This window comes from Siphateles boraxobius, unplaced genomic scaffold (genome assembly GCF_051911475.1).
Source record: "Siphateles boraxobius isolate OS27281-9 unplaced genomic scaffold, OSU_SipBor_1 61, whole genome shotgun sequence".
Lineage (NCBI taxonomy): Eukaryota > Metazoa > Chordata > Actinopteri > Cypriniformes > Leuciscidae > Siphateles > Siphateles boraxobius.
The window spans coordinates 12,521,348-12,546,598 of record NW_027509188.1 but is presented as its reverse complement, the minus strand read 5'-3'; the positions used below and the strand labels follow the sequence as shown (position 1 = coordinate 12,546,598).

Sequence of the window (25,251 nt, the reverse complement as noted above, 5' to 3'; positions counted from 1 at the left end):
CCCTCAGCATGGTTGCGCTGATATATCGCTCCCAAAGCATCATCGACGCAGTGCGAGTTCCCTTTCAAAAGGGAACGTCTCAGGTTACGACTGTAACCTTTGTTCCCGGAGAACCGCAGTGACTTTTTTGCCTCGCTGCCCTATCAGGCAATGACTTTCCAGGCAGCGTTTGCGCACGAAGGTTCCTCACAAAACTGATTTCGGACAGACTTCTGAGGCAGTGTTACGGTTTAATGATCTACAGCAAAATAGAGCAAGCTTTTGTGAAAACTAAGTAAATATTGAATGACTACAATAGTAATTTCTCCTTAGAAATGACATAAGTGGAAACATTGATCAAAAATTTACATTTACACACAAACTGATGACCAGCCGTAACTTTCAGATGCCATCCTTATTTTTCTAGCTCAACTGTCACAGAATGGAAAACACAGTATTCTGGGATATCAAAGGCAATGAATGACACATCTATGCTGCCTTCAAAAACTGATCAGATGAAGGTATCACAGGAGACAGGAAGTGAAACTAACAATGCATTCGGACGTGCCTTGATGCCTTCCGATCTTGTAATGTGTCCTCCGAAGGTAGCATTTACCAGTTTTCGGACGCAGCAAACGTCTTTTGTCATGCCACAGGGATGCCTGCTGAACAGTCCCTTCAGACAATAAGTGGATCACATGTTCTCTAGGCAACCCTTATATACATCTAGGTCTCACTAGTAGTGATAACATAGGGTGTCATCGGTCAATAAGATTGCCGTGATTAGATAAGCGTTTGAGACACCGGTGGAGGCGTTCCCCAAAAGCTTCATCGACGGAGTGTATCGTACCCTGTTCTCAAGAAACATTGGTTACAGTCATAACCATAACGTTATTGCTACTAAAGGTTTGAATCATAGGGTGTACTTAGTTTGACACAACTAGGAAAGTTGTTCTTGTTTTGGTTTTGCATTCTTCTACAGTGCTCTACTGTGGGTTTTTATAAGGGTCTTGATAACTGCTAGTTTAAGAGTATTTGGGACATGTCTTAAAGAAAGCGTGGATTTAACAATTTTGATAAAAAGTTTTTTGTCGTTTAGTGGGTATAGGATCTAGAATACATGTTGGATTTGATGTTTTACATGTGTAAATGGTGTTAACTTGTTTTTGCTTCTTTTTACTCTAGACCTGGTGGAGCTGAAAGAGGAGAGTCAAGAACTTAATGAAATGGAAGAGGAAGATCAGTATGAGAAATGTCATGATTTCATGACTGGGGCAAAATCTCTTAGTTACTCACAGACTCATAAAACAGGAACTAGAAACCTTAAAGTTCAGATGAGAGTTCACAATGGAGAGAAGCCTTTCACCTGCCCTCAGTGTGGAAAGAGTTTCAATCGAAAAGGCAGCCTTAAAGCCCACTTGAAAATCCACACAGGAGAGAAACCGTTCACATGCCCTCAGTGTGGAAAGAGATTTACAGAGAAAAAAAACCTTAATGGCCACTTGAGAGTTCACAGGGGAGAGAAGCCTCACTCCTGCCAACAGTGTGGAAAGAGCTTCTCACTCCAAGGAAATCTTACGACTCACATGAAAGTTCACACCGGAGAGAAGCCATTCACCTGCAAACTGTGTGGGAAGAGTTTCAGACATAAAGTACACCTTAATGATCACATGAGGATTCACACTGAAGAGAACTGTGTTATGTGCCATCAGTGTGGAAAGAGTTTCACAAAGAGAGTATACCTTGAGAATCATACGAGAGTTCACACTGGAGAAAAGCCTTTCACCTGTCCTCAGTGTGGAAAGAGTTTTACGATTAAAGGAAACCTTAAGATCCACATAAGATCTCACACTGGAGAGAAGCCTTACAAGTGTTTTCAGTGTGAGAAGAGTTTCACGTATCACACAGAGCTGAAACGGCATTTGCAAACTCATTCTGAAAAGAAATTGCCGCTTTCCTCAGTGTGATGAGTTTTAGAAAAAGGAGAAATTTCAGCAATCATCTGTGCATTCACTATGGAGAAAGACAACTCAGCTGTGATCAGTCTTATAAAAGTATCACACTTACAAATACATAGGAAAAGGCATGAAAATGTGAGACCCTGTTTTCGTTCTTTGTTAAAGACTCCCCTTAAAGAAGTTTATTCAAGTGTGCTATTAAATATACTTCTTTAAAAATAAAACAAAGTATAATTTCAGTCTATATAAGTAAAAGCATAAACAAGCAATGCATTGCTACGCACATGTAATCTAACGCGATCATCATTGAACAGCATAAAAATCTAAAACATCCTAATGTCACTGAATGACGTGTTGAGCCCATGAAGAGGGAACAACTGTGGAGCTTCGGGCTGTTGAAGGACTCAATCTACTCCATCTGTGTTTTGATCATCGATCCGGACGTTGTCTTTGACCAAAAGATGATTTCTTCAGCTTTCTGTTCAAAATTTTTTTTTTTTCATGAAACATACCCACATTCAAGTGTTGATTAGAAAACAAGAATGCATGACGCTAGAACAACATTTTTGTTGTTTAAAAGCAGAGGGTCTTATCTTTCTTTTATTAGTCTGTATTTTGCTTTATATTGATATTGTTTATTGATACAACATAATATTCTGGTGGCCATTTTTGTGAAACTTATAAAAAATCCTGCCGCTGGCTGGCAAAGTTTTTAAAACGAGTTAAAGTGTATTAAAATGTATATTTTAAGTATAAAATAGAAAGTGCAAAAAGAATATAAAAAATAAGAGTATAATGTTCACTTAAAGAAAACTTACAAATTTATTTGCAGTATAAAACTACTAAACTAGTAGTTTACTGAGAATATAGTTCAAAGCGTAGGCTACTTGCAGAAACTCAATGTATTTAACTAGTAAACTACTAGTATACATTCAATTTCACTTGTAGTATAGTTCCAGTACAAATGAAAACCTTAGTTGTAAACTAGTTGTATACTTAGTTTACTACTGTTACAATTATACTCTTATACACCAAAAGTTGGAAAAATTAGTCCCAAGCAGTATTAAAATAGAACTTTTATAAGTATACAACTAGTACTTTCAGCAGAGTGCATTGAGATAGTTTAATGCAGAGCTAGCCGTGGAAAATCCCACTTATATTATGGTCATTTACCAATATTGACAATTTAAAGCTGTTATTGATGTAGTTATTTTTGTCAGTTATGGCTCGTTAGATCTAGCAATCTGCCATCTTTTAAACCGACAGATAGAGACTAAATAGTGTGTAAGTTTACATTCTTTTAAATGAATAAATCGTAGCATTTACTTGAATTAATTACAGAGAGACAGAGATGAGGGATTTGTGTGTGAATTACCGGTGTCTGTTCAGCATTTCTCTATTAACAACAAAGCTATGAGTTAAATTCCTTCAGAATAGCAATGTTACCCCCTCGTTGCTGAGAAGAATAATGTAGCGAATCTGTAGTGAAACTATTTTGATTTTGATAAGAAAAGTTGTGGGGCAGCTATTATAAGTTTCTGTGCTCCTGAATGTTTCTGTGTGAGCAGTGCGATCTCCAATCTTTGTGTGTGCGAGTGACGTATGTGTGTGAAAACACTGCATATATATATATAACAGTTATTCAACTGACTTGGATCTACTTTACTGAACACCTTCCAGACAATCAGAATCGAGTATTCAGAACCACTCTGGTATAAATATTTTTGTTTACATTGCATTTAAAAAAAGACAACAATAAAATACAATCAAATAATCACTACGATACAATAAGCTTACGATGCTTTTGGGTAACACGGCCCAGGTCAGTAGCTGTGTCTCGTTTCGAAGGTTGCGTTGTTTACCTCTGCACACGTCATCAAGGCCGTCTCATATGTAGACTATATGTAGAATATGTAGGATGCATGTGGTGTCTCCTTCATTGTTACATATAACCCATAATTCTTTGCTTCTCCGTGAACAAATGTAATTTATTTGAAAAAATGTCAGCAGCTGCACATTCAAGCAAGTGGTTTCAAGTTTTGTATGTGGTTGTATTACCTCAGTAGACGTGTGTAGTAAACAGGATTACAAATGTTTAGGTTTTTTTAACTTATCAAACAGTACTTTGCTAGCAAATCAAAAAATAGTTAATTCGTTTAACCCTCTGGTATTGTACATTTCGGGGTCGATTTCGTATTGTCCACGGTAGAATCTGACCGGAGACATTAATCTTATAATAAGTTTATAATACATTTTTTAAAAAAAGCTAGAACATGTTAAATCCAATGACTGGATGAATTGGTGACATCTGGTGGAAAATTGTCTATATATATAATTCTTTTATATATATATATATATATATATATATATATATATATATAATCACGGTGTGACACACACACACACACACATACATATATAAAGAGGGCTGTGTACTTTTTTTATGAAATGCATTCAGATTGAGTAAAAAAAATATATTTTTTATCGAAATTTCAAAATCGTGGATCAAATGTAGAAGTGAGTCGTGTTAAGTGTTGTTTTGAATAGGGAACATTTTTACCTTAGAGGGATTTTAAAACAAAAAGAGATTTTCCTTGTCATTACTCATTTCCCTCCTGAACAGCTTACACAGATTCATTTTAAAGCATTGACATGACATGTAGGCTGAGGCCACAATTAAAAGTTCTTCCCTCTAAATTGTCATTTTATGCTTGTTGCTATTTTTATGTATTAATTTTTTTTAATGATTATAGCTTTATTATGGAGAATATGGACCTGTGCATTAAAGTAAGTGGGGCAGTTAAAGTGGGTCAATTTAAAAAAAAATGTTTAAGGTGCTTGTACCTTTGTATAGTCCCGTGTCTCAAGTGTCTCAACTCTATAAAATAATGACATTTTAATGTTCCTTTTCCAACAATACATCATGTTGATAATTAGCTTGACCGTTTTAGTTTTAACTTGAATTGACAGCTTTACAATCTTGTCAGATCAGATGATGTGCTGTTAAAAAAAAAATTCCAGGGGTGCCTAAAAAACTGGTAAACACTATATATTTGTAAAACAACCCTGATGAACTGTAATAAAGTGTGTGCTCTCCCTTTCATTACTGTCGGTGTTATGGATCAACTGGGGATCATGTGCAAATCATTTCACCGGACTTTCCAGCAGACGGTGACAGATTCATCACATGCGATATTCAACAGAGTTTAGATGTTCATGTTTATGAATATTAGACCACTTTAATATGTTTATGTAACCTACATCTAAATCCTCTGCCCTGGATGTAAAGTAACTATGCCTATAGGGAATTGAAGGTAAGTTATGTACTCACTAATACACATTGTTAGAATGTTTTAAATGTAGCCTCATATATTCACGGTTAAGAAGGTAAGAAAAGTCTAATGTTTGTGTTATTTAGTATCATATAGAGACAGGCTGTCAGGTGAAATCAGCATTAGAGGCTCTATATACAGGTCGATGAACCGCAACACAGTTTAATCGTATGCTAAAGGCTTATGGTTAACTGTCCTGAAAACCCAGTTCATGTGTGTTTCCTGTTTTTAGACTAGTAAAAATAGCAAGGTTTTGCAAAAGAATCTGCAATCTTTAATAAGTAAGATTAACAGCATGATTTTACTATAAATAATACATAAATCCAAGTGGTTACAGTATAGGCTGCCGCTGCAAAGCTTTCATGGTTATCGTTTTACTAACATTAATACACTACTAACATCTAATATCGTTAAACGCACTTCTGATGGGAATGAAACAGTCGAGTGCGAAGTACACCACAAATATACTGAAATGTTTGCCTTCGCACCCGAAACTTGCAGAACCGTTCATTTTCTGTAAAGAACGCGCATTTTTCCCACCACAGCTGGCAACGTTCTCGGACCCGTTTCTCTGTACCGTTTTCATTACGGCATCTATCCACAGTATTAACACTTGCAGCCTCTTCATCCTCCTCATTTTGCGAGATTTGTAAAATGTCCGCCAACTGAAAACTGTTTTTAAAAGAAAGGTCAACTTTGCACTGTAGCCATCCTTTTTTTTTTTTTTTTCGCGGGAATGCGAGATCCGATCTGTTATCCTCCTGATTGGCCACGGTGATCACATGTTAATGCCAAGTGTAAACCCAGCCGCAGACAACTCTAAATGAAAACAAACTAAACAAAACACAACTGTGACAAATATTTTAAAGTAGTACCTGCAATGCTGGCATAAACCACGGACAATGGTAGTCATTGAACATAAGAATTTCCTTCGAGTTTATTTTTAAGACAGAAGAGAGAAAACCACTCCTCTAAAAAAGTTTTGTGTGTTTGCAGTTTCAGATTCAAGCTATTCCTTCCACAATTACTTTTATTTGTCTGTGCCGGGACCCATCAATACCATGTTCATCACAGAACCTGTACCAAATCATACAGCACAAGCTGGAGTGACGTCAGTTCAGCTGCTGAATTTAGTTTAGTTTGTTATATCTATACAATAATGTTAATAATAATAACAAAAAGAAAAGACAAATATGCTTTAAACATGTTCATAACATTACATTGAATGCATTTATTTGATTAAAAATACAAAACCAGTAATATTGTGAAATATTATTACAATTTAAAATAACTGTTCTATGTGAAGAGTAAAATGTAATGTATTTCTGTGATCAAAGCTGAATTTTCAGCATCATTACTCCAGTCTTCAGTGTCACATGATCCTTCAGAAATCACTATAATATGATGATTTGATGCACATTTAAAACATTTATTAATATTACCAATGTTGCAAACAGTCATGTACATTTCTTTTCATGATACTTTGATGAATAGAAAGTTCCAAAGAACAGCATTTATCTGAATTAGAAAGCTTTTGTAACATTATAAACTACCGTTCAAACGTTTGGGGTCAATATTTATTTATTTATTTTTTTTTGGGAGAGAAATAAAATAAATCAATACTAGGAAAATGCTGTTTTAAATTTTTTTTTTATGACATTAAAATTATTTTGATCATTTAATTGTCCATGAATAGGTTAAGCAAAATAAATGTGTTTATATCTGAGAACTTTTTGTACACACACTTGACTGCAGACACTGAAACGACATTGTGTGGTACACTACAAATCTTTACACTTACTTTTAGTCATCTAGCAGACGCTTGTGTCCAAAGCGACTTACAAATGAGGAATCCAGCAAGCGAGTCTTCATGAAGAGGCAAAACAATGCAGGAAGTGCTCAAAATAAAGTTCAGACATTGCTTAGAGTAGCATAAGCCAGACAAGGGGGGACTAAAGGAAAAGGAAAGATATAAAGGTTATATTTTACTTTATTTTATTTTACATATGATATATTTTACATATGTTATATAAGGGACTAATATTTTGAGTGTCCCTTATTTTCCTATAAAGGACCACGATTGTCCCTAATTTTCCTTTTCTGAAGTTGGCAACCCCACTATACACTACAAAGAAACAAAAAAATCGACTTTATTTAATGCGCTCAAATTTATTTAAAGTTTCATCATCAGTTTCCATTGAAGCAAAATAATGTGGGCGTGGCTTGGGAGGCGCGACACGAGAACAGTTCAAACTGCATGAAGTACTTGAGAACCGAGACTGAGGATACAAAACAGTCCAATAATGATACTAACATTTACAAATAATGTGGAAAATATTTGTCTTTTTTTGTGTTTCATGTAAAATAGCTTTGGACGAATCTGCTGAAAAGTCAGGTAAAATGATTTACGTGCACATGCATGTCCCCAGTTAGCACAATCCCCAGGCTGCGTTTCACTCCACTTTTAGACACGCACTCGCCAACTTCACTAAGCACTTCCCCTCGTGGGAATCTACGCTGCCATTTTGAAGTGTGTTCAACTTCGTCAAGTGGACGACGGAAGTTTATTTGGACAGACCCTCAAATTTAGCAAGTCTACTCGACAAGTACACTTCAGGCAGATCCATAGACCACAATGCAAAACGATGGTGACGTCACAGCAGATCACGATTTATTTATCCCACCTCACACAACTCTAGTGTATAATATTACACAGTTATTTTTACAATTAACCACATTTAATACTTACATTAAGCTGACTGTTTTTTTTCTTACCATTTATAGTTTAATTTTAAGGCCCAAAACCAACTTTAGGTCATTTACACCATTCAAAAAGGCAAGGGCCGAACTTATAAGAGAACACAGGCGATTGTTTGGTTTTGGTGACTGATTAAGCCGTAAGGTTTTAATACAAAGAAAATAAAACAATTAACTCTTTTCCTGCCATTGACAGAATATTCTGGTTATCTGTGTTACTGTCACTGTTATACAGTAGGGGGCATCTTCTGAAACAGCACTGAATCTCCTAATCAAAACACAGGTGAAGAAAAAAAAAAAATAGATCATTTGTAATCATATACATATGTAAAATAACGCATTCATCAGTCAACATTAAAACAGCATATTAATCAAAACTGTCTAATGCACTGCTTTCCTCGCTGATCTAACTAACAAACAAAAAGTGAACGAAGAAAATAAATCCTCTACCTGTTACTGAAAAAGACAAAAACAAACAAACTGAAGTTTAAGTAAAATACCTGTAGAGAGGCGGCGAGAGACCCAGCAAACACAGAGAGAGAGAGACCGCCATCAACGCCATCGCAGTTTAAATAATATCCCTTCTCACGACTCAACCTACAGGCTGAAATAAATAAATAAATATTTACTTTTATCATTTAAAACACATGTCACTGAATGCCACATAATAGATTTGACTGGAAAGTTTAAATATCATTATCATTAGTTTACCAATGAGAGAAAAAGACAAGTGAATAAAAATTATATTTATTAGGGTTAAATATGAGGGTCACAATATGCAGCCAATCAGCAAACAAGAAGCATTCATACTAAGGGGGCTTTCACACTGGCAGTTTAGTTCGGAACGGGGCACGGTTCGCATGAAAAATCGCTAATGTGAACGCTGTCATGGGACCCAGGTGCGCACTGGGGTACCGAACCCGAGACTACCTGGAGGAGCTGGTCTGAGTTCGGTTGCTCCCGAACCGTCCCGCGGTTCGCGTGTATGTGAAAGCAACACGGACTCGGGTGCGCACTTGTTCAGGAAGTAAAGTATCCTGCACATGCGTTTTAGCCGATTATGATGTATTTAGTTAAATAAAACACACGTAAGGGATGAAGATTTACCCTGGGTACGAGCAAGAGTGAGTCTGCAGTGTATTCGCGCACAGTGCGTGCATGCAGGGCAACAAATTAATGGAAATTCACTGTCTCCTCAAAAGAGTCCATTTAGCAGCGGAAAGACAGCTTATGCGAAACACACACACAGTTAACCTGTGTTGTTTACTCAGCTATGAATAATAGCACCAAATTAATAAAAAACACAATATATTGACTCGCGTCGTGTTTTCTATCATGCGCCGTGCACGTTTGCAATGACGTAAGATGCACGCAAACGCACCAGAGTTCGATAGAATCAAGTTGAGTGTAAAACGAGACCAACGCTGCGGGGGGCGCCGGGAACAATCGCGCTCGGCTTCGGACCGCAGCTAACGAGCACAGTGTAAAAGCACCCTAATTTTTCCAATGGAAAACAGGAACAAGAAAAAAAACATATTGTATTATATTGTGTCTGAATGCTAAAGTGCGCACCCGGGTCCACATGACAGCGTTCACATTAGCGATTTTTCATGCGAACCGTGTCCCGTTCCGAACTAAACTGCCAGTTTGAAAGCACCCTAACTGAAGGAGGTGGTCTGAGTTCGGTTGCACTCGAACTGTGCAGTGATTCATGTGAATGTGAAAGCAACACGGCCTCGGGTGCATGCTTGTTCAGGAAGAAAATGATAATTGTGACGGGTTTCTCCTGTTACGGCTACCAGTGGGTGTGGCTGGGAGACCTCATCAAGTGAAAGATGGCCACCTGTTCTTCCCTCTATAAAGCTTGGGTTTTGTTGGTGTGGTGTGAGCGTGCTCCTGGTTACTTTGTTCTTGATTCTGGTCTTTGTTTTGAACTTGGTATTTAACTAAATTTGGTTCTGTCTTTTACTTGATCATGTGTCTTATAGAAATTGTGTTGCCTTTTTGTTCTATATATTCTTTTTATTCATGTTAATAAATCTTTTGTAAAGATCATATCAACCAGACTGTGTCCTCCATTCATTTGCCACGGCTTTGAGCCAGTTGTGACAAATGTGGGGGCTCGTCCTTTAAGTTAATGATTTAATTTCGTTAAATCGATGATAATTTTGCTAAATATTTCGTTAGTTGTCGTTAAATATTTGGTTTTGTAAACTTATAGATTTTAAATTGGTTAGTTTGGCTTTTTCTGGTTTATTTGCGGGAGTTCGGTATTGGTAAGTACTGGCTACTAGTTGTATATTTAAGGGGAGGTTTATTGTTGGTGTAGCTGACGTGAAGGTCAGCTGTGGGTTATGACATCTTGGTGATTTCGGTGGTTAATGTTTATTTATTTATTTTTTGACCTTATAGTTTAAATGTCTATTTTTGTATTGTGATAATTTCATAATTTGGTGGCCATTTGTATTTTATTATTATTATTCAGTTTACTTAAGTTGAGGTCATGTGACCCATGCTGATTATTTCACCTGGACGTGTTAGCGTCAACGGAATGGTGAGATGTGAAACTCAGATACCCATACTAGTGCTCCTGACTTAATCTACTGTTGGTTACCAGGCGAATACGGTTAAAGTATTAATATTTTGTATATTATGTTTGTGTTTGTAGTGGTGATGTGTGTAAAATTATGGTTTGTTTTCCTTTTGTGTCTAGTTTTCACGGTGTCTCTTGAATAAACAAAAAATGGACATCAGTACTTCGGAAGCGTGGACTGTTTGTAACCAGCGAGTAGTTACAGTGAAAACGTAGCCTAACTCCATCTTACCGACTTCGAGATGTGCTTTGGCAGTGATCCTCCATTTTCGGCGTGCAGCCTGCCACTTCAGGGTCACTGCGCGCGGGTTGAATGTTTCCTGTGGTGATTGATACTGCCGTCTTCAGCGCGCGGCTTTGTTGCGCCTTACTTGGACTTTTCACTGTGTCCCGTGGTGAACTAAAACGTTTGGGCGTGCAGTGTTTGCCTTCTGTGATGGACTGTTGCGAGCTTTAGTGTGCAAATCTGCTACATGATCGCCAATGGAGGATCTTCCCACGCAACCTTGTGTCAGCTGTGCATCAGCAGGTTAGATGTACAATATTAAATGATATTTTTTGTTAACGATGGATGGTTACAAGTTAATGTACATTTGTCATAGGAAAAAAATGTCCTGGAGGTAATTGGTTCTTAACTGTTGTGATTGTAATGTGTTTAAGATTTTAAGTAGTTAAATATTCAAGTGTTAAGGGCATTGATTTAAGTTGAGTGTGGTTGTTTACTGCTATCTATTGCGATTATATATTCCATATTTTGTACTATTTGTTAAAGTGCAAATACCAAAAAAAATGTCAGTCCAGGGCGATTAAGCTGAGCAAAATGATTCTCCATCACAAGAGCAAGCAGTCTTATTTGCAGAGAATGAGAATATGGGTGGTGTTGTGAGGGATCGACATGTATCATGTGCATCATGCACAGAGAAATCTGAGGCAAGACTTAAAGAGCTTAATTCTGTTTTATTAGAGACAACTGAAATCAGAAAATCTTCCCGTGATAAACGTTTAACACCAAAGATGCAGGAGTTAAAAGAGCAAGAACGGACTCAAAAGGAGAAGAAGTTTAAATCTGCATATGAGAAATGGAAGTTTCAAGTTAGAGATGTCCGTTTAAAGTTAAAACATGAGTGCTCTGAAAGTGACTTGTGTGACATGATGGATGAGGTTGAGAGGCAAGAGTTTTAATTGAAAGAGTTATATGATAACATGCGATTTCAAGCACCACCAAGCCAAGAAATTAGGAGAAAAATTGATGCATGTTCGGCTGTAACGGCAGACTTGTTGAGATTAATGAGGGTACGCCTGGTGGAGGATGGCATGGAATTTGATGCGGAAGCTGAGAGTGTCATGAGCTGGGTTTGTTCTCTCTCTCTCTCTCTCTCTCTCTCTCTCTCTCTCTCTCTCTCTCTCTCCTTCTCTCTCGCTTTGGCCCTGCCTGTCTTTTCCCACCTGTTCATTATTGTAATTAGCGCTCGCTCTGCTTCTCTGTTACACCTGTTCTCACTTTGTTCTCATTACCTTCTCTCTACTTCTAGCGTTTGTTCCCCTTGTTCTTTGTCGGATTATTTCGTGTGTACGTGAGTCTTGCCTGTGTGATATGTTGTCTCGATGAAGAATTACCTTTCATTGTCTTGTCTAGTCTAGAGGAGTTGTGCTCGTCTTGTGTGCTTTCTCTGCCTGTCATCCTGCTGCTGGAGGTCTTCTCTCTGCGTCTTTGAGGCCACTACAAGGACTGTGTTACTGCCATGTGAATATCCAGCTCTGCTCTCTACTTCTAAGACAGGAATCTTCTGTGTTTTGCTGACCATCTTTATTCTGTTCTATTTGAGTTCATTCCAGTTCTGTGACATTGCTCGACAGACTGCCTATGTTATTTCTTCATTAAAGACTATTGCAAGAACTTGCCTTTGCACTTGGATCCCCCGTTTCTTCTAACAGAATAATCCGACCAGAATGGATCCAGCGAAGGAAGACCCTTTCCGTTCGGCGGTCGAGTTGCAGGGGGCCATGCTCGGTAGACATGAGGAGGAGTTGTCTGCCTCCAGACACGTTGTGGAGAGTTTAGCGGCTCAAGTGTCTGATTTATCTACCCAACTTCTCCATCTTCGTCATGAGTCGTCGTCATCACAGAATCGTCTTCATTCCCCTGAACCGAGAATAAATAATCCTCCTTGCTACGCGGGTGAGCCCACTGAATATAGAGCATTTTTAACACAATGCGAGGTGTTTTTTTCTCTCCAGCCTCAGACTTATGCGGAGGATCGCGCTCGGATCGCCTATGTGGTCTCTTTGGTGACTGGGCGTGCACACGATTGGGGAACGGCCGCTTGGGAGGCACAGGCTTCCTGCTGTGGTTGCTACGATTTGTTCAAGGAGGAGATGATCAAGATCTTCGACCGTTCTGTGTACGGACGCGAAGCCTCGCGCCTTCTTGCTGTGCTGCACCAGGGGGAGAGATCTGTGGCAGATTTCGCCATCGAGTTCCGGACTCTGGCCACCACCTGTGAGTGGAACGAACCTCCGTTAGTTGCTCGCTTCCTGGAGGGACTTAACATCGAACTAAGGGAGGAGATTTATGCTCGTGAATCGCCGGCTCAGCTTGATCCGTTAGTGGAGCTAGCTATTCGCCTGGACAAGTGCTTTGAGCAGCGGCGGCGCGTCCGAGGTTCCTTTTCCAGACAGCGAGAGGCCCCGCCTCCAGCCTTTGATTCATCTGCTCTCAGACCTGAGCCCGAACCCATGCAGCTGGGTGGCATTCGCCTCTCTCCTACTGAGCGGCAGCGACGTATTCAGAATCGCCTCTGTCTGTATTGTGGTGCGGCTGGCCACTTTGCCTCTTCATGTCAGTTAAGAGCCAGAGCTCGCCAGTAGACCGGGGAGTACTGGCGAGCGCAACTGTCCTCTCCTCACCGCCCAAGACTCGTTCCACCTTTCCTGCTGTTCTTCGTTGGGCCGGTTCTTCCGTCTCTTGCTGGGCACTCATCGACTCTGGAGCGGAGGGGAATTTCATCGACGAGAAATGGGCTCGCGAGAATCACATCCCTCTAGTGGACTTAAAGGACACTACTACTGTCTTTGCCCTGGACGGCAGGGTGCTTTCTACTGTTCTCCGTGTCACCATCCCGGTGAGTCTTACAGTCTCAGGGAATCATCAAGAGACAATTTCGTTTTATATTTTTCAGTCCCCTTTTACCCCGATTGTTTTAGGCCATCCGTGGCTTACCCAACATAACCCGCAGATTAACTGGGACAAGGGCACTATTCTTTCTTGGAGTCTTGCTTGTCATGTTAATTGTTTGGTGTCTGCTGTTCCTGCTGTCTCTTCTGTCTCTGTGTTTCAGGATGAGCCTGGTGATTTGTCTGGAGTTCCAGAGGAATACCTCGATCTGCGAGCGGTGTTCAGCCGTTCCCGGGCCACATCTCTGCCTCCTCATCGACCGTACGATTGCAGTATCGATCTCCTTCCGGGCACTATGCCACCTCGCGGAAGGCTATATTCCCTCTCTGCGCCCGAACGTGAGGCTCTTGAGAAGTATCTCACTGAGTCTCTCAACGCTGGGATCATTGTCCCGTCCTCCTCTCCCGCCGGGGCGGGGTTCTTCTTCGTTAAGAAGAAGGATGGCTCTTTGCGTCCCTGCATAGATTATCGGGGGCTGAACGACATAACGGTCAAGAATCGGTATCCGTTGCCCCTTATGTCGTCAGCCTTCGAGATCTTGCAGGGCGCAAAGATCTTCACGAAGTTGGATCTGCGCAACGCGTACCATCTTGTGCGTATAAGGGAGGGAGACGAGTGGAAGACTGCGTTCAATACGCCGGTTGGGCACTTTGAATACCGTGTTTTACCGTTCGGTCTGGTCAACGCTCCCGCCGTGTTTCAAGCCTTGGTTAATGATGTCCTGCGGGACATGATTAACGTATTTGTGTTTGTTTATCTGGACGATATTTTAATTTTTTCACCCTCTCTCCAGGTGCACCGTAAACATGTGCGTCGCGTACTGCAACGTTTGCTTGAGAATCGCCTTTTTGTTAAAGCTGAGAAGTGCATGTTCCACTCTCGATCGGTAACTTTCCTCGGTTCTGTTGTATCGGCAGAGGGCATCAGCATGGACCCCGACAAGGTTCGTGCGGTCATAGAATGGCCCGTTCCGGACTCTCGCATTGCACTCCAACGTTTTTTGGGGTTTGCTAATTTCTACCGTCGGTTTATCCGAAATTTTAGCCAGGTTGCCGCCCCGCTGACAGCACTCACCTCGACCAGGTCTCATTTTACCTGGCCCGAGGTGGCCCAGAACGCATTCGATCACCTCAAAGGGTTGTTCACCTCCGCTCCCATTTTAATTACTCCAGATCCCACAAGACAGTTCATCGTCGAGGTCGATGCTTCTGACGTAGGTGTGGGGGCTATACTTTCCCAACGCTCCTCGCGGGATGACAAGGTTCATCCATGTGCCTTTTTTCGCATCGCCTCACTCCCGCGGAGCGCAATTATGATGTCGGTAACAGGGAACTTTTGGCGATCCGTTTAGCTCTGGGGGAGTGGCGCCACTGGTTGGAGGGGGCCAGTGTTCCCTTCATTGTTTGGACCGATCATCGTAATTTAGAGTACATTCGTTCCGCTAAGAGGTTGAACGCTCGACAAGCTCGCTGGGCGCTATTCTTTGGTCGGTTCGAGTTCTCCATCTCCTACCGACCCGGCTCAAAGAATGGTAAGCCTGATGCTCTCTCACGTCAGTTCGGCTCGTCTGAGGGGGCTTCCTCCAAGGAGGGTATCCTACCACACCATTGTGTGGTCGGGGCTGCCGTCTGGGGAGTCGAGCAGACTGTGAAGAGAGCTCTTTCGCACATCACGAGATCACCTCGAGCTCCTGAGGGAGCTTTGTTTGTTCCCGAAGCCGCTCGCTCTGCCGTTCTACGGTGGGGTCATTCCTCCAAATTAGCCGTCCATCCCGGGGTAAGGGGCACGCTGGCCATCATTCGCCAAAGATTTTGGTGGCCTACTAGAGAGCGCGACATTCGTCGTTTTGTTGCTTCATGTCCTGTCTGCGCCCAGACTAAGTCGAGTAACTCTCCACCCGCGGGTTTCCTTAGACCACTTCCTATTCCTTCTCGTCCGTGGTCGCACATCGCTCTAGACTTTGTAACGGGTCTTCCGCCGTCTGCGGGGAACACAGTAATTTTGACAGTGGTAGATCGATTTTCTAAGGCGGCTCATTTTATTCCGCTTCCCAAGTTACCGTCCGCTAGAGAAACTGCACAAGCGATGGTCGATCACGTTTTTAAGATCCATGGGCTTCCGTCAGACGTCGTTTCGGATAGGGGGCCTCAGTTTGCCTCCCAGTTCTGGGGGGAGTTCTGTCGACTGATTGGGGCATCCCCCAGTCTGTCGTCAGGGTTCCATCCCCAGACCAATGGGCAAGCTGAGCGTACCAACCAGATTCTTGGTCGCATGTTGCGTAGTCTGACTTCTCAGTGTCCTGCTTCCTGGTGCGACCAACTTTCCTGGGCTGAGTACGCTCACAATTCGCTACCGTCGTCCGCCACGGGATTATCCCCATTCCACGCTTGCCTCGGTTACCAGCCCCCGTTATTCACTTCCCAGGAGACCGAGTCCTCCGTGCCTTCAGTGCAAGCGTTCATTCAGAGGTGTAGACGCACCTGGAGGAGGGTGAGATCTGCTTTGTGTCGTACCAGAGCGCGTACACGACGGGCCGCTAATCGACGCCGGGTTAGGGCTCCCAGATACGTTTGTGGTCAGAAGGTGTGGCTTTCCACTCAGAACTTGCCACTTAAGGTTAGTTCCCGCAAACTCATGCCCCGTTTCATTGGGCCTTTTTGTATTGTTAAAGTTCTCAGCCCGGTAGCTGTTAAGCTCAGATTGTCTCGCCAGTTGCGTCGGGTACATCCCGTATTTCATGTATCTTGTATCAAGCCAGTCATTCGCACTCCCACCCGTCCCACCCTTCCCCCTCCTCCCCTTGAAGAGGGGTCTTCCATTTACAGGGTACGAAGGCTGCTTGATGTTCGTCCTCGGGGGCGGGGCCACCAGTTTTTGGTAGATTGGGAGGGGTACGGTCCTGAGGAGAGGCGGTGGATCCTGGCCCGGGACGTCCTGGACCGCTCGCTCATCGACGATTTCTACCGTTCTCGTCAGTCTCCTTCCTCGGGAGCGCCTGGAGGCGCTCGTTGAGGGAGGGGTACTGTCATGAGCTGGGTTTGTTCTCTCTCTCTCTCTCTCTCCTTCTCTCTCGCTTTGGCCCTGCCTGTCTTTTCCCACCTGTTCATTATTGTAATTAGCGCTCGCTCTGCTTCTCTGTTACACCTGTTCTCACTTTGTTCTCATTACCTTCTCTCTACTTCTAGCGTTTGTTCCCCTTGTTCTTTGTCAGATTATTTCGTGTGTACGTGAGTCTTGCCTGTGTGATATGTTGTCTCGATGAAGAATTACCTTTCATTGTCTTGTCTAGTCTAGAGGAGTTGTGCTCGTCTTGTGTGCTTTCTCTGCCTGTCATCCTGCTGCTGGAGGTCTTCTCTCTGCGTCTTTGAGGCCACTACAAGGACTGTGTTACTGCCATGTGAATATCCAGCTCTGCTCTCTACTTCTAAGACAGGAATCTTCTGTGTTTTGCTGACCATCTTTATTCTGTTCTATTTGAGTTCATTCCAGTTCTGTGACATTGCTCGACAGACTGCCTATGTTATTTCTTCATTAAAGACTATTGCAAGAACTTGCCTTTGCACTTGGATCCTCCGTTTCTTCTAACAGAGAGAGCAAGGTTACGTATGCTGCTGGACTGTGATTATGCTAGGTCCATATATGGATCCACGGTTTCTAGAGCCACGGTCGTTAGCAACCATTCTAAACCTGCATCGGAGTCTGCAATCATTTCAACTAAGAGAGCAGAGACTGCCTGAAAAAAATCTGAAGTGGAAATGGAGGCTGACATTGAGGCACAAAGGCAGCAGCTGAAGAAGCTTGAAGATAGTAGAGACATTGAGGTTATGGAAGCAAGGCTCAGAGTGTATAGTGAGGAGGAGTCAAGGGTAAAAAGTCAGCAGGGTGGTTCAGCAAACGGTGACGTGAGCAACCACGGTCCTCTTGTTTCTAACACATCATGTTTGAATCAGCAAGTTACAAAAAGTGAAGTATCCCTAGTACAGGTGTTACAAGGGTCCATGGCCCTATCTCGACTTCCCGCTCCAGAACCCTTTGTATTTTCTGGTGACCCACTGAAGTTTATAGAATGGAGTACCACCTTTAAAACTCTTATAGAGGGACGGTGCTCAAATCCTGCAGATAAGCTCTTCTACTTACAGAAGTATGTTGATGGTGAGGCAAGATCGGCTCTGGAAGGCAGTTTCTACAGGAGGGACGAACAGGCCTATCAGCAAGCGTGGGAGAAGCTGAATGCCAGATACACTCCTTTGTAGTGCAACGTGCCTTTAGAGAGAAACTTAATAGTTGGCCCAAGATTGGTGCAGCCGAGTACGTCAAGTTAATAGAGTTCAGTGACTTCCTACAATCATGTGGTGATGCTTTGCCGCATATTAAGGGTCTTCAGGTGCTGAATGACTGCGAGGAGAATCAGAGGATGCTGGCCAAGCTTCCTTTCTGGGTGACGAGCAGGTGGAACCGTTATGTCACAGAACAGCTGGACACTGACAAAGATTATCCTAGCTTTAATCAGTTTGCCTCATTTGTATCAAAAGAAGCACGTATAGCTTGCAATCCTGTGTCATCATTGTGTGCACTAAAGATCACTGAAGAGAAGCCATCTAAGGAAATAAAGCGTTCAAGAGTAAACACGTTTGCAACAGCTGCGAAGACTTTAGATGCAGCATGCGCTACGGCCAAATTCAGTAACATTACAGACCGTGAGACTGAAGAGACTTGTAGAAAGAAAACTACCTTTGTGTGTAGCACAGATTCAGTTAAATGTATGTTCTGTGATGATCATCATTCTGTTCAGGAATGTCGAAACCTAATGGAAAGAGCAGCAGAGGAAAAGAGAAAGTTTGTCATGGAGAATAAGTTGTGCTTTGAATGTTTGAGAAAAGGACATGGCTCCAAAGACTGCAGAAATAGGGCTGTGTGTGTGGTATGCAAGAAGCGCCACCCGACTTCGTTACATGAAGATCGTCAGCCAGGAGAGAAGTCGCCTCCACGGACAGCTTTGCAGACTGAAGAGAATGCATTCTCTCTAACATGCTGTACGAATGGAGGAGAAGGTGATATAACATCTATGATTGTCCCAGTAAGGCTGTCTTTATCGAACTCAGAATCTGAAGTCTGCGTATATGCTTTATTAGACACCCAGAAAAGTCACACTTTTTTCGACCAGGAGGTGTGTGAAAGCTTGCAGGCATTAGACATCTTAGACAAGCTTGCGGTGGAGACATCTAGAGGTGATCGCAAATGAAATGCCCGCACGGATGGATTGTGGAGTAGGTCTTTTGATCGGCTATGATTGCTCTAGAGCACTAACGCCACGACAGGTCATCACTGGCGGTAATGAAGAGCCTTACGCCATCAAGACGGACCTTGGCTGGAGCATCATAGGAGGAACTCCGCGATGTGTAAACTCCAAGGATGGGACTGGTTTATGCCACCGCATATCAGTGAGAGAGCTCCCCTCCGTGACACCAGCCGCTGTTATCAGAGCACTTGAGCTGGATTTTGTGGATGCTCCGTCCGGTGAAAGGAGTAAATCACAAGACGACATTCAGTTCCTGCAGGTGGTAAAAGAGGGTGCCTATCAGAATGAATATGGCCATCTTAAGATGCCCCTTCCTTTCAAAATACGGCCTCATCTTCCAAATAATAGGAGGCTTGCATTGGGACGGCTGAAGCACCTTAAGAGGAAATTGGACAAGAATCCTCAATTCAGACATGATTATATGACGTTTATGGTAGGTGTCTTCAGAGATGGAGATGCAGAAATAGCAAATGAGCAACCAAACACGGGAAATGTGTGGTATATTCCACACCAAGGTGTCTATCACCATAGGAAACCAAATAAGATCAGGGTAGTCTTTGACTGTGCAGCTAAGTATGAAGGTACTGCCTTAAATGACCATCTATTGACTGGGCCTGATCTTACCAATGGATTGACTGGAGTGCTTTGCCGTTTCCGTAAACACCCTATCGCTGTCATGTGCGACATTGAAAAAATGTTTCATAGATTTCATGTTATTAGGGAAGATCGGGACTATCTGCGTTTTCTGTGGTGGGCAAATGGATATACCGACACGGAACCCAGAGAATATCGCATGAAAGTACACCTTTTCGGAGCATCATCTTCTCCAGGCTGCGCCAATTATGGCCTGAAGTATCTTGCCAGTAAGAATGAGAGGGAGTATCCTATGGCAGCTGGGTTTATCAGAAACCATTTCTACGTAGACGACGGCCTCGTAAGCCTGGAATCTGTTGAGGTAGCAATCAAGCTGGTAAAGGAAGCTCAAGCTGTGTGTGCTAAAGGAAAGCTGCGTCTTCACAAATTTATTTCCAACAACCGAGAAGTATTGGAATCTATTAGTCCGTGTGATCATGCTGCTGAAGTAAAGAACGTTGATTTCCATCATGACTTTCTTCCAGTACAAAATGTCTTGGATGTAAGGTGGGATGTAGAGAATGACGTACTCACCTTCAATGTTGTTCTTGATGAGAAACCTGCAACACGACGTGGAATTCTGTCCATGGTGGCTTCAGTCTACGACCCATTGGGGTTTTTGGCCCCATTCGTTATATCTGGCAAGAAGGTACTGCAGGAGATGTGCCATAAGGGCATCAGTTGGGATGAACCGTTACCCTCTGAGTTGAGACCAAGGTGGGAAAGTTGGCTGAATGATCTGCCCAACCTAGGAAAGGTACAAATTCCAAGATGCTTCACCCCTCCAAATTTTGGACCGATTATGAGAACTGAATTGCATCACTTTTCTGATGCTAGCAGTCAAGGTTATGGGCAGTGCTCCTATATCAGATTGATGAGTGAAAGCAAGATACATTGTGCCTTGGTTATTGGTAAAGCGAGAGTTGCTCCCATAAAAGTTGTCACTATACCAAGATTAGAGTTAACTGTAGCTGTCATTTCTGCTGCTGTGAGTAGTATGCTGAAGGAGGAGTTGGCACTCCGACTCGATAGAGAATATTTTTGGACAGATTCTCAAGTGGTCCTTGGTTATATTAACAATGAAGCAAGAAGATTTCATGTCTTTGTTGCTAATCGGGTCCAGAGAATTCGGGAGGTCACCGATCCAAGACAGTGGTATTACATCAATACGGGAGAGAATCCTGCTGACCATGCCTCGAGGGGCCTCACTGTAGAGGAGTTGATCAGTTCAAACTGGCTTCCTCTGGGAGAAAGAGGTACTTGCTAAACAAGGAACGTTGGAGCTGTTGGTGGGAGACCCAGAGGTCAAGGCTGTCCAGGTATTAAGGACCGAGACCATGATGCAAGTGGATTTTCTACAGCAACTATCACGACTATCAAAATTGACTACAGCTGTGAATGTCATTGCCCGGATCCAAAGATTAGCAAAGAAGATGAAGACCCCAAAATCTTTAAGTGTGGAGGAAAGGAGGAGGGCCTCATTTACTCTCATTCAGCTTGCACAACAGGATGCCTTCAAAGGAGAGTTGAATGTACTTATTCAGGACTCTGGTAGGCTGCCTTCTAGCCATCCTCTGTATCAGCTTGATCCATTCATGCAGGATGGAATAATGAGGGTGGGAGGTCGATTTGAGGAGAGCATGTGCACCTCTTGAATTGCGGTACCCAGCAATCCTTCCAAGTGATGGTGTTGTCACACACCTTATTTTAGCGCACCATCATCCAAAAAATTCAACATCAAGGCAGGGGACAGACTCTGTATGAATTGCGAGCCAATGGCTTCTGGATCATGGGTGGCAGTAAGGTGGTAGCACGCTACGGCAGTGTGTTCCTTGTAGGAGAGTGCATCGGCCGCCAGAACAACAACGGATGGCGGACTTGCCTCCTGACCGCACTGATTCTTCCCCGCCATTTACTTATGGTGGCATGGACTGTTTTGGTCCTTTTTACACCAAGCAAGGTCGCAAGACATATAAACGATATGGCCTCCTTTTTACTTGTCTTTGTTCCAGAGCTGTCCACTCAGAGATGTTGGAGGACATGACGACCGATGCATTCATCAACGCTTTACGGTGTTTCATAGCCATTCGTAGGGCTGTCAGACATATTAGATCAGACAAAGGAACTAACTTCATGGGGGCAAGGAAGGAGTTGAAGAATGCCTTAAAATAAGTGAGTAAAGAGAGAGTGGCAGGATATCTGGCAGCGAAGCAGTGCAATTTCTGTCTGAATGCACCCAGTTCGAGTCACGCTGGAGGTGTCTGGGAACGGCAGATTCGAACCGTAAAGGGTGTAATGAGTTCAGTCTTGGCACAAAGTACTGGAAGACTTAATGATGCCTCTTTACGTACATTCTTCTATGAAGCTATGTCTATAGTCAATAACCGCCCATTGACAGTGGATGGTCACAGTGATCCTACAAGCCTAGAACCTCTAAACCCCAACCACCTGCTTACCATGAAGTCGTCTGTTCCACTTCCTCCACCGGGTACGTTTGTTAAGGAAGATCTTTATGCAAAGAAACGTTGGAGGCAGGTGCAGTATTTGAGTGAACAGTTTTGGAGCAGATGGAGGATAGAATATTTTGCTAATATCTCTCTCAGGCAAAGATGGCATACAACAAGGCGGAATGTGCAAGTGGGGGACATTGTCATTGTCAAGGAAGAGGAAATTCCCCGCAATGAATGGAGGTTGGCCAGGGTCATTGAAGTTTGCAAGGCTGATGATGGACTGGTACGGAAAGTTACAATACAGATTGGGGATCGCAAGTTGGGAAAAAGGGGTGAACGCCTCACTAAACCGTCTATTATTAAACGACCTATCCAAAGATTGGTAGTTCTTGTAGCCAAAAGTTGAAAATTAATATCACCTTATCACTTTTTAAAAGTTTAGTCATATTAGTACCATGCTGGTATTAGGTGGTATTTAGGATATATGTCGATTTGTGCTGTTTAATGTTGGTTAATATTATAATGTGAAGTATGGTGAACAATTTGTTCATTTGAGCAGAAGAATGTGTCATTAGGAAATGTTTTTTTTTTTAATTGTTTTGATTTCATGTTTCTTGTTGGAGCCTGGAAATTACCATGATTATTTGATTGTATTTTTGAAGGTGTTTTTGTTTTCTTTTCTTTTTTTCTTCTTTTTTTTGATTACTCAATGGTAATTTGGTGGGAATGTAGCTGACGTGAAGGTCAGCTGTGGGTTATGACATCTTGGTGATTTCGGTGGTTAATGTTTATTTATTTATTTTTTGACCTTATAGTTTAAATGTCTATTTTTGTATTGTGATAATTTCATAATTTGGTGGCCATTTGTATTTTATTATTATTATTCAGTTTACTTAAGTTGAGTGTCATGTGACCCATGCTGATTATTTCACCTGGACGTGTTAGCGTCAACGGAATGGTGAGATGTGAAACTCAGATACCCATACTAGTGCTCCTGACTTAATCTACTGTTTGTTACCAGGCGAATACGGTAAAAGTATAAATATTTTGTATATTATGTTTGGGTTTGTGTTTATAGTGGTGATGTGTGTAAAATTATGGTTTGTTTTCCTTTTGTGTCTAGTATTCACGGTGTCTCTTGAATAAACAAAAAATGGACATCAGTACTTCGGAAGCGTGGACTGTTTGTTATCAGCGAGTAGTTACAGTTGGATATGCTTTTCCCTGTTTAGTTTTAGCGGGTATTCTTAACGAGATGCTCCGATTTGTTTTTTTATTTATTTTATTGTAGTTGCAGTGTTTTGTGGTGGTGACCCTTTAATCGGTCGCTATTGCAAACACTGGTTTACAGTGTATAAAAACTCGCTGCAAGAAACTGTTCGAAGATTAGGAAGAAGTTTAGATAGTTTGAAATTTAGTCAGAGGAATTTACTTATCCAATTTCTACCCCTCAGGTATTGTTGGTAGCCTTATGTTTGGCTTCTTCACAATGGCCTCAAAGATTAAGGAATTTATTAATGCTCCGTCTGAAGGTTTGTTAAATTATTTGATGAAGGATTAACTAGTAGAACTTGCAGGTCACTATAAAATTAATTTGGTAAGTCAAAATAAATTGAATGTGGGATTTTAGAGTCTCACTTTTCGGAAGGTGCGTCAGATTTCATTAATGCGACTTCTACAATGTCTCATCTAACATTTGAACAACAAAAACAATTGTTAATTCAAACTGAGATGAAAGAGAAAATGTTAGAAGCACAAAATCGTGTTTTGATGTCTAAAGTACAGTTACAACAACAGCTTGATCTTGAACATTATCATTTAGATCTAATAAGAGATGGTAAACTTCCTTTAACTGGAGGTGTAGAATGTGATTTGCGTAAACTAGGACCTCAATACATTGCAGATATGCTCACTGAATATAAACCCAACAGATCATTAGGATCACATCAGCTAGAAATACCAAGGGTTCACTCTAAGCATGGCGAGTCTGCTTTTAGCTACTATGCTGGAACCCTTCCAGAAGAGATCAGATGTGCTCCTACAGTAGTCACATTCACATCCAGACTCAAAACACTTCTGTTTAGCTGTGCATTTACTGAATGAGCACTGTGCCACTGTTCTTCCCACTGTTACTGTATTTTATTTTATATTCTAAACTGTTTTAATTATTCTGATTTCTTTTGATTATTTTAATTTCTTCTATGTAAAGCACTTTGAATTGCCATTGTGTATGAAATGTGCTATATAAATAAACTTGCCTTGCCTAAACTTGATGTAGTGACTAATATGAGATTGATCCCTATATTTGACGAAAAAGATGTTGAACGCTTTTTTTTGTTGTTTGAAAAAGCGGTAGAGGTCGAGTCGAGAGGCGTGTAATTGGCCAGATGAGGAGAGTACGCTTATGTTACAGTCTGTTTTTACAGGCCAAGCTCAATAAGCGTACTCTTATTGTGGAAGATGCTAAGGATTTTAACTTATTAAACAGAAATTATTTGACTGTCAAGAATGCAGTGTTGAGGGCTAGGGCCAGGACAAATTTAGGTCCTGGAAGAAAACTGATGCTCAAACACTTGTTGAGTTTGTACATAATATTTAATTAATTTCAATCGTTGGTGTACAGCTTCTGACGTGAAACCTTTAGACTGTTTGAAGGAGTTGGTGTTGCTTGAACTTTAAAAACTCTTTCACAACGTGCAGCAACATATATTAGTGAGCATAAACCAGACATGGCAAAAACAAAACAAAAAATTCTGATTCATAAAACCTCATTTGGCTACAAAAATGTGGAGAATTTTCAGAAAGGATCGTGGTATGATCCTAGCAGATCTTCCAAAATTGGACGTGCTTCGCCGAACAGACAGCATCTTGTCTTTGTTGGAGAAAAATATGTAATTATTGTAATTATAGATGTAAATAAAACAGGTGTAATTATTGTCATGAGTTTGGAAAAATTAGTGTAACTTCGGGTTTCGGGTAGAAACCGGAGCACAAAAAGAACTACAAAATTCGACTGCTTTATGGCATACATAGTTTTTCTTCGTTTGTGATGTCTTTCATAAAATCATGCATCAT

At 41.7% G+C, this 25,251-nt stretch overlaps 2 protein-coding genes across 2 annotated transcripts in view; both read left to right on the top strand.

Moving 5' to 3' along the window:
- Nucleotides 1–2,505, top strand: part of LOC143718562 (uncharacterized) — a 62,097-nt gene extending 59,592 nt beyond the window's left edge. The window contains exon 6 of the mRNA XM_077209580.1: nucleotides 1,165–2,505. Within this exon, the coding sequence (XP_077065695.1) occupies nucleotides 1,165–1,946 (782 nt within the window). The 3' untranslated portion in view covers nucleotides 1,947–2,505. The remainder of the gene's footprint in view (nucleotides 1–1,164) is intronic.
- The window catches only part of LOC143718368 (uncharacterized), a 295,554-nt gene that overhangs the window by 8,923 nt on the left and 261,380 nt on the right, over nucleotides 1–25,251 (top strand). The gene's annotated exons all lie outside the window — the stretch shown is intronic.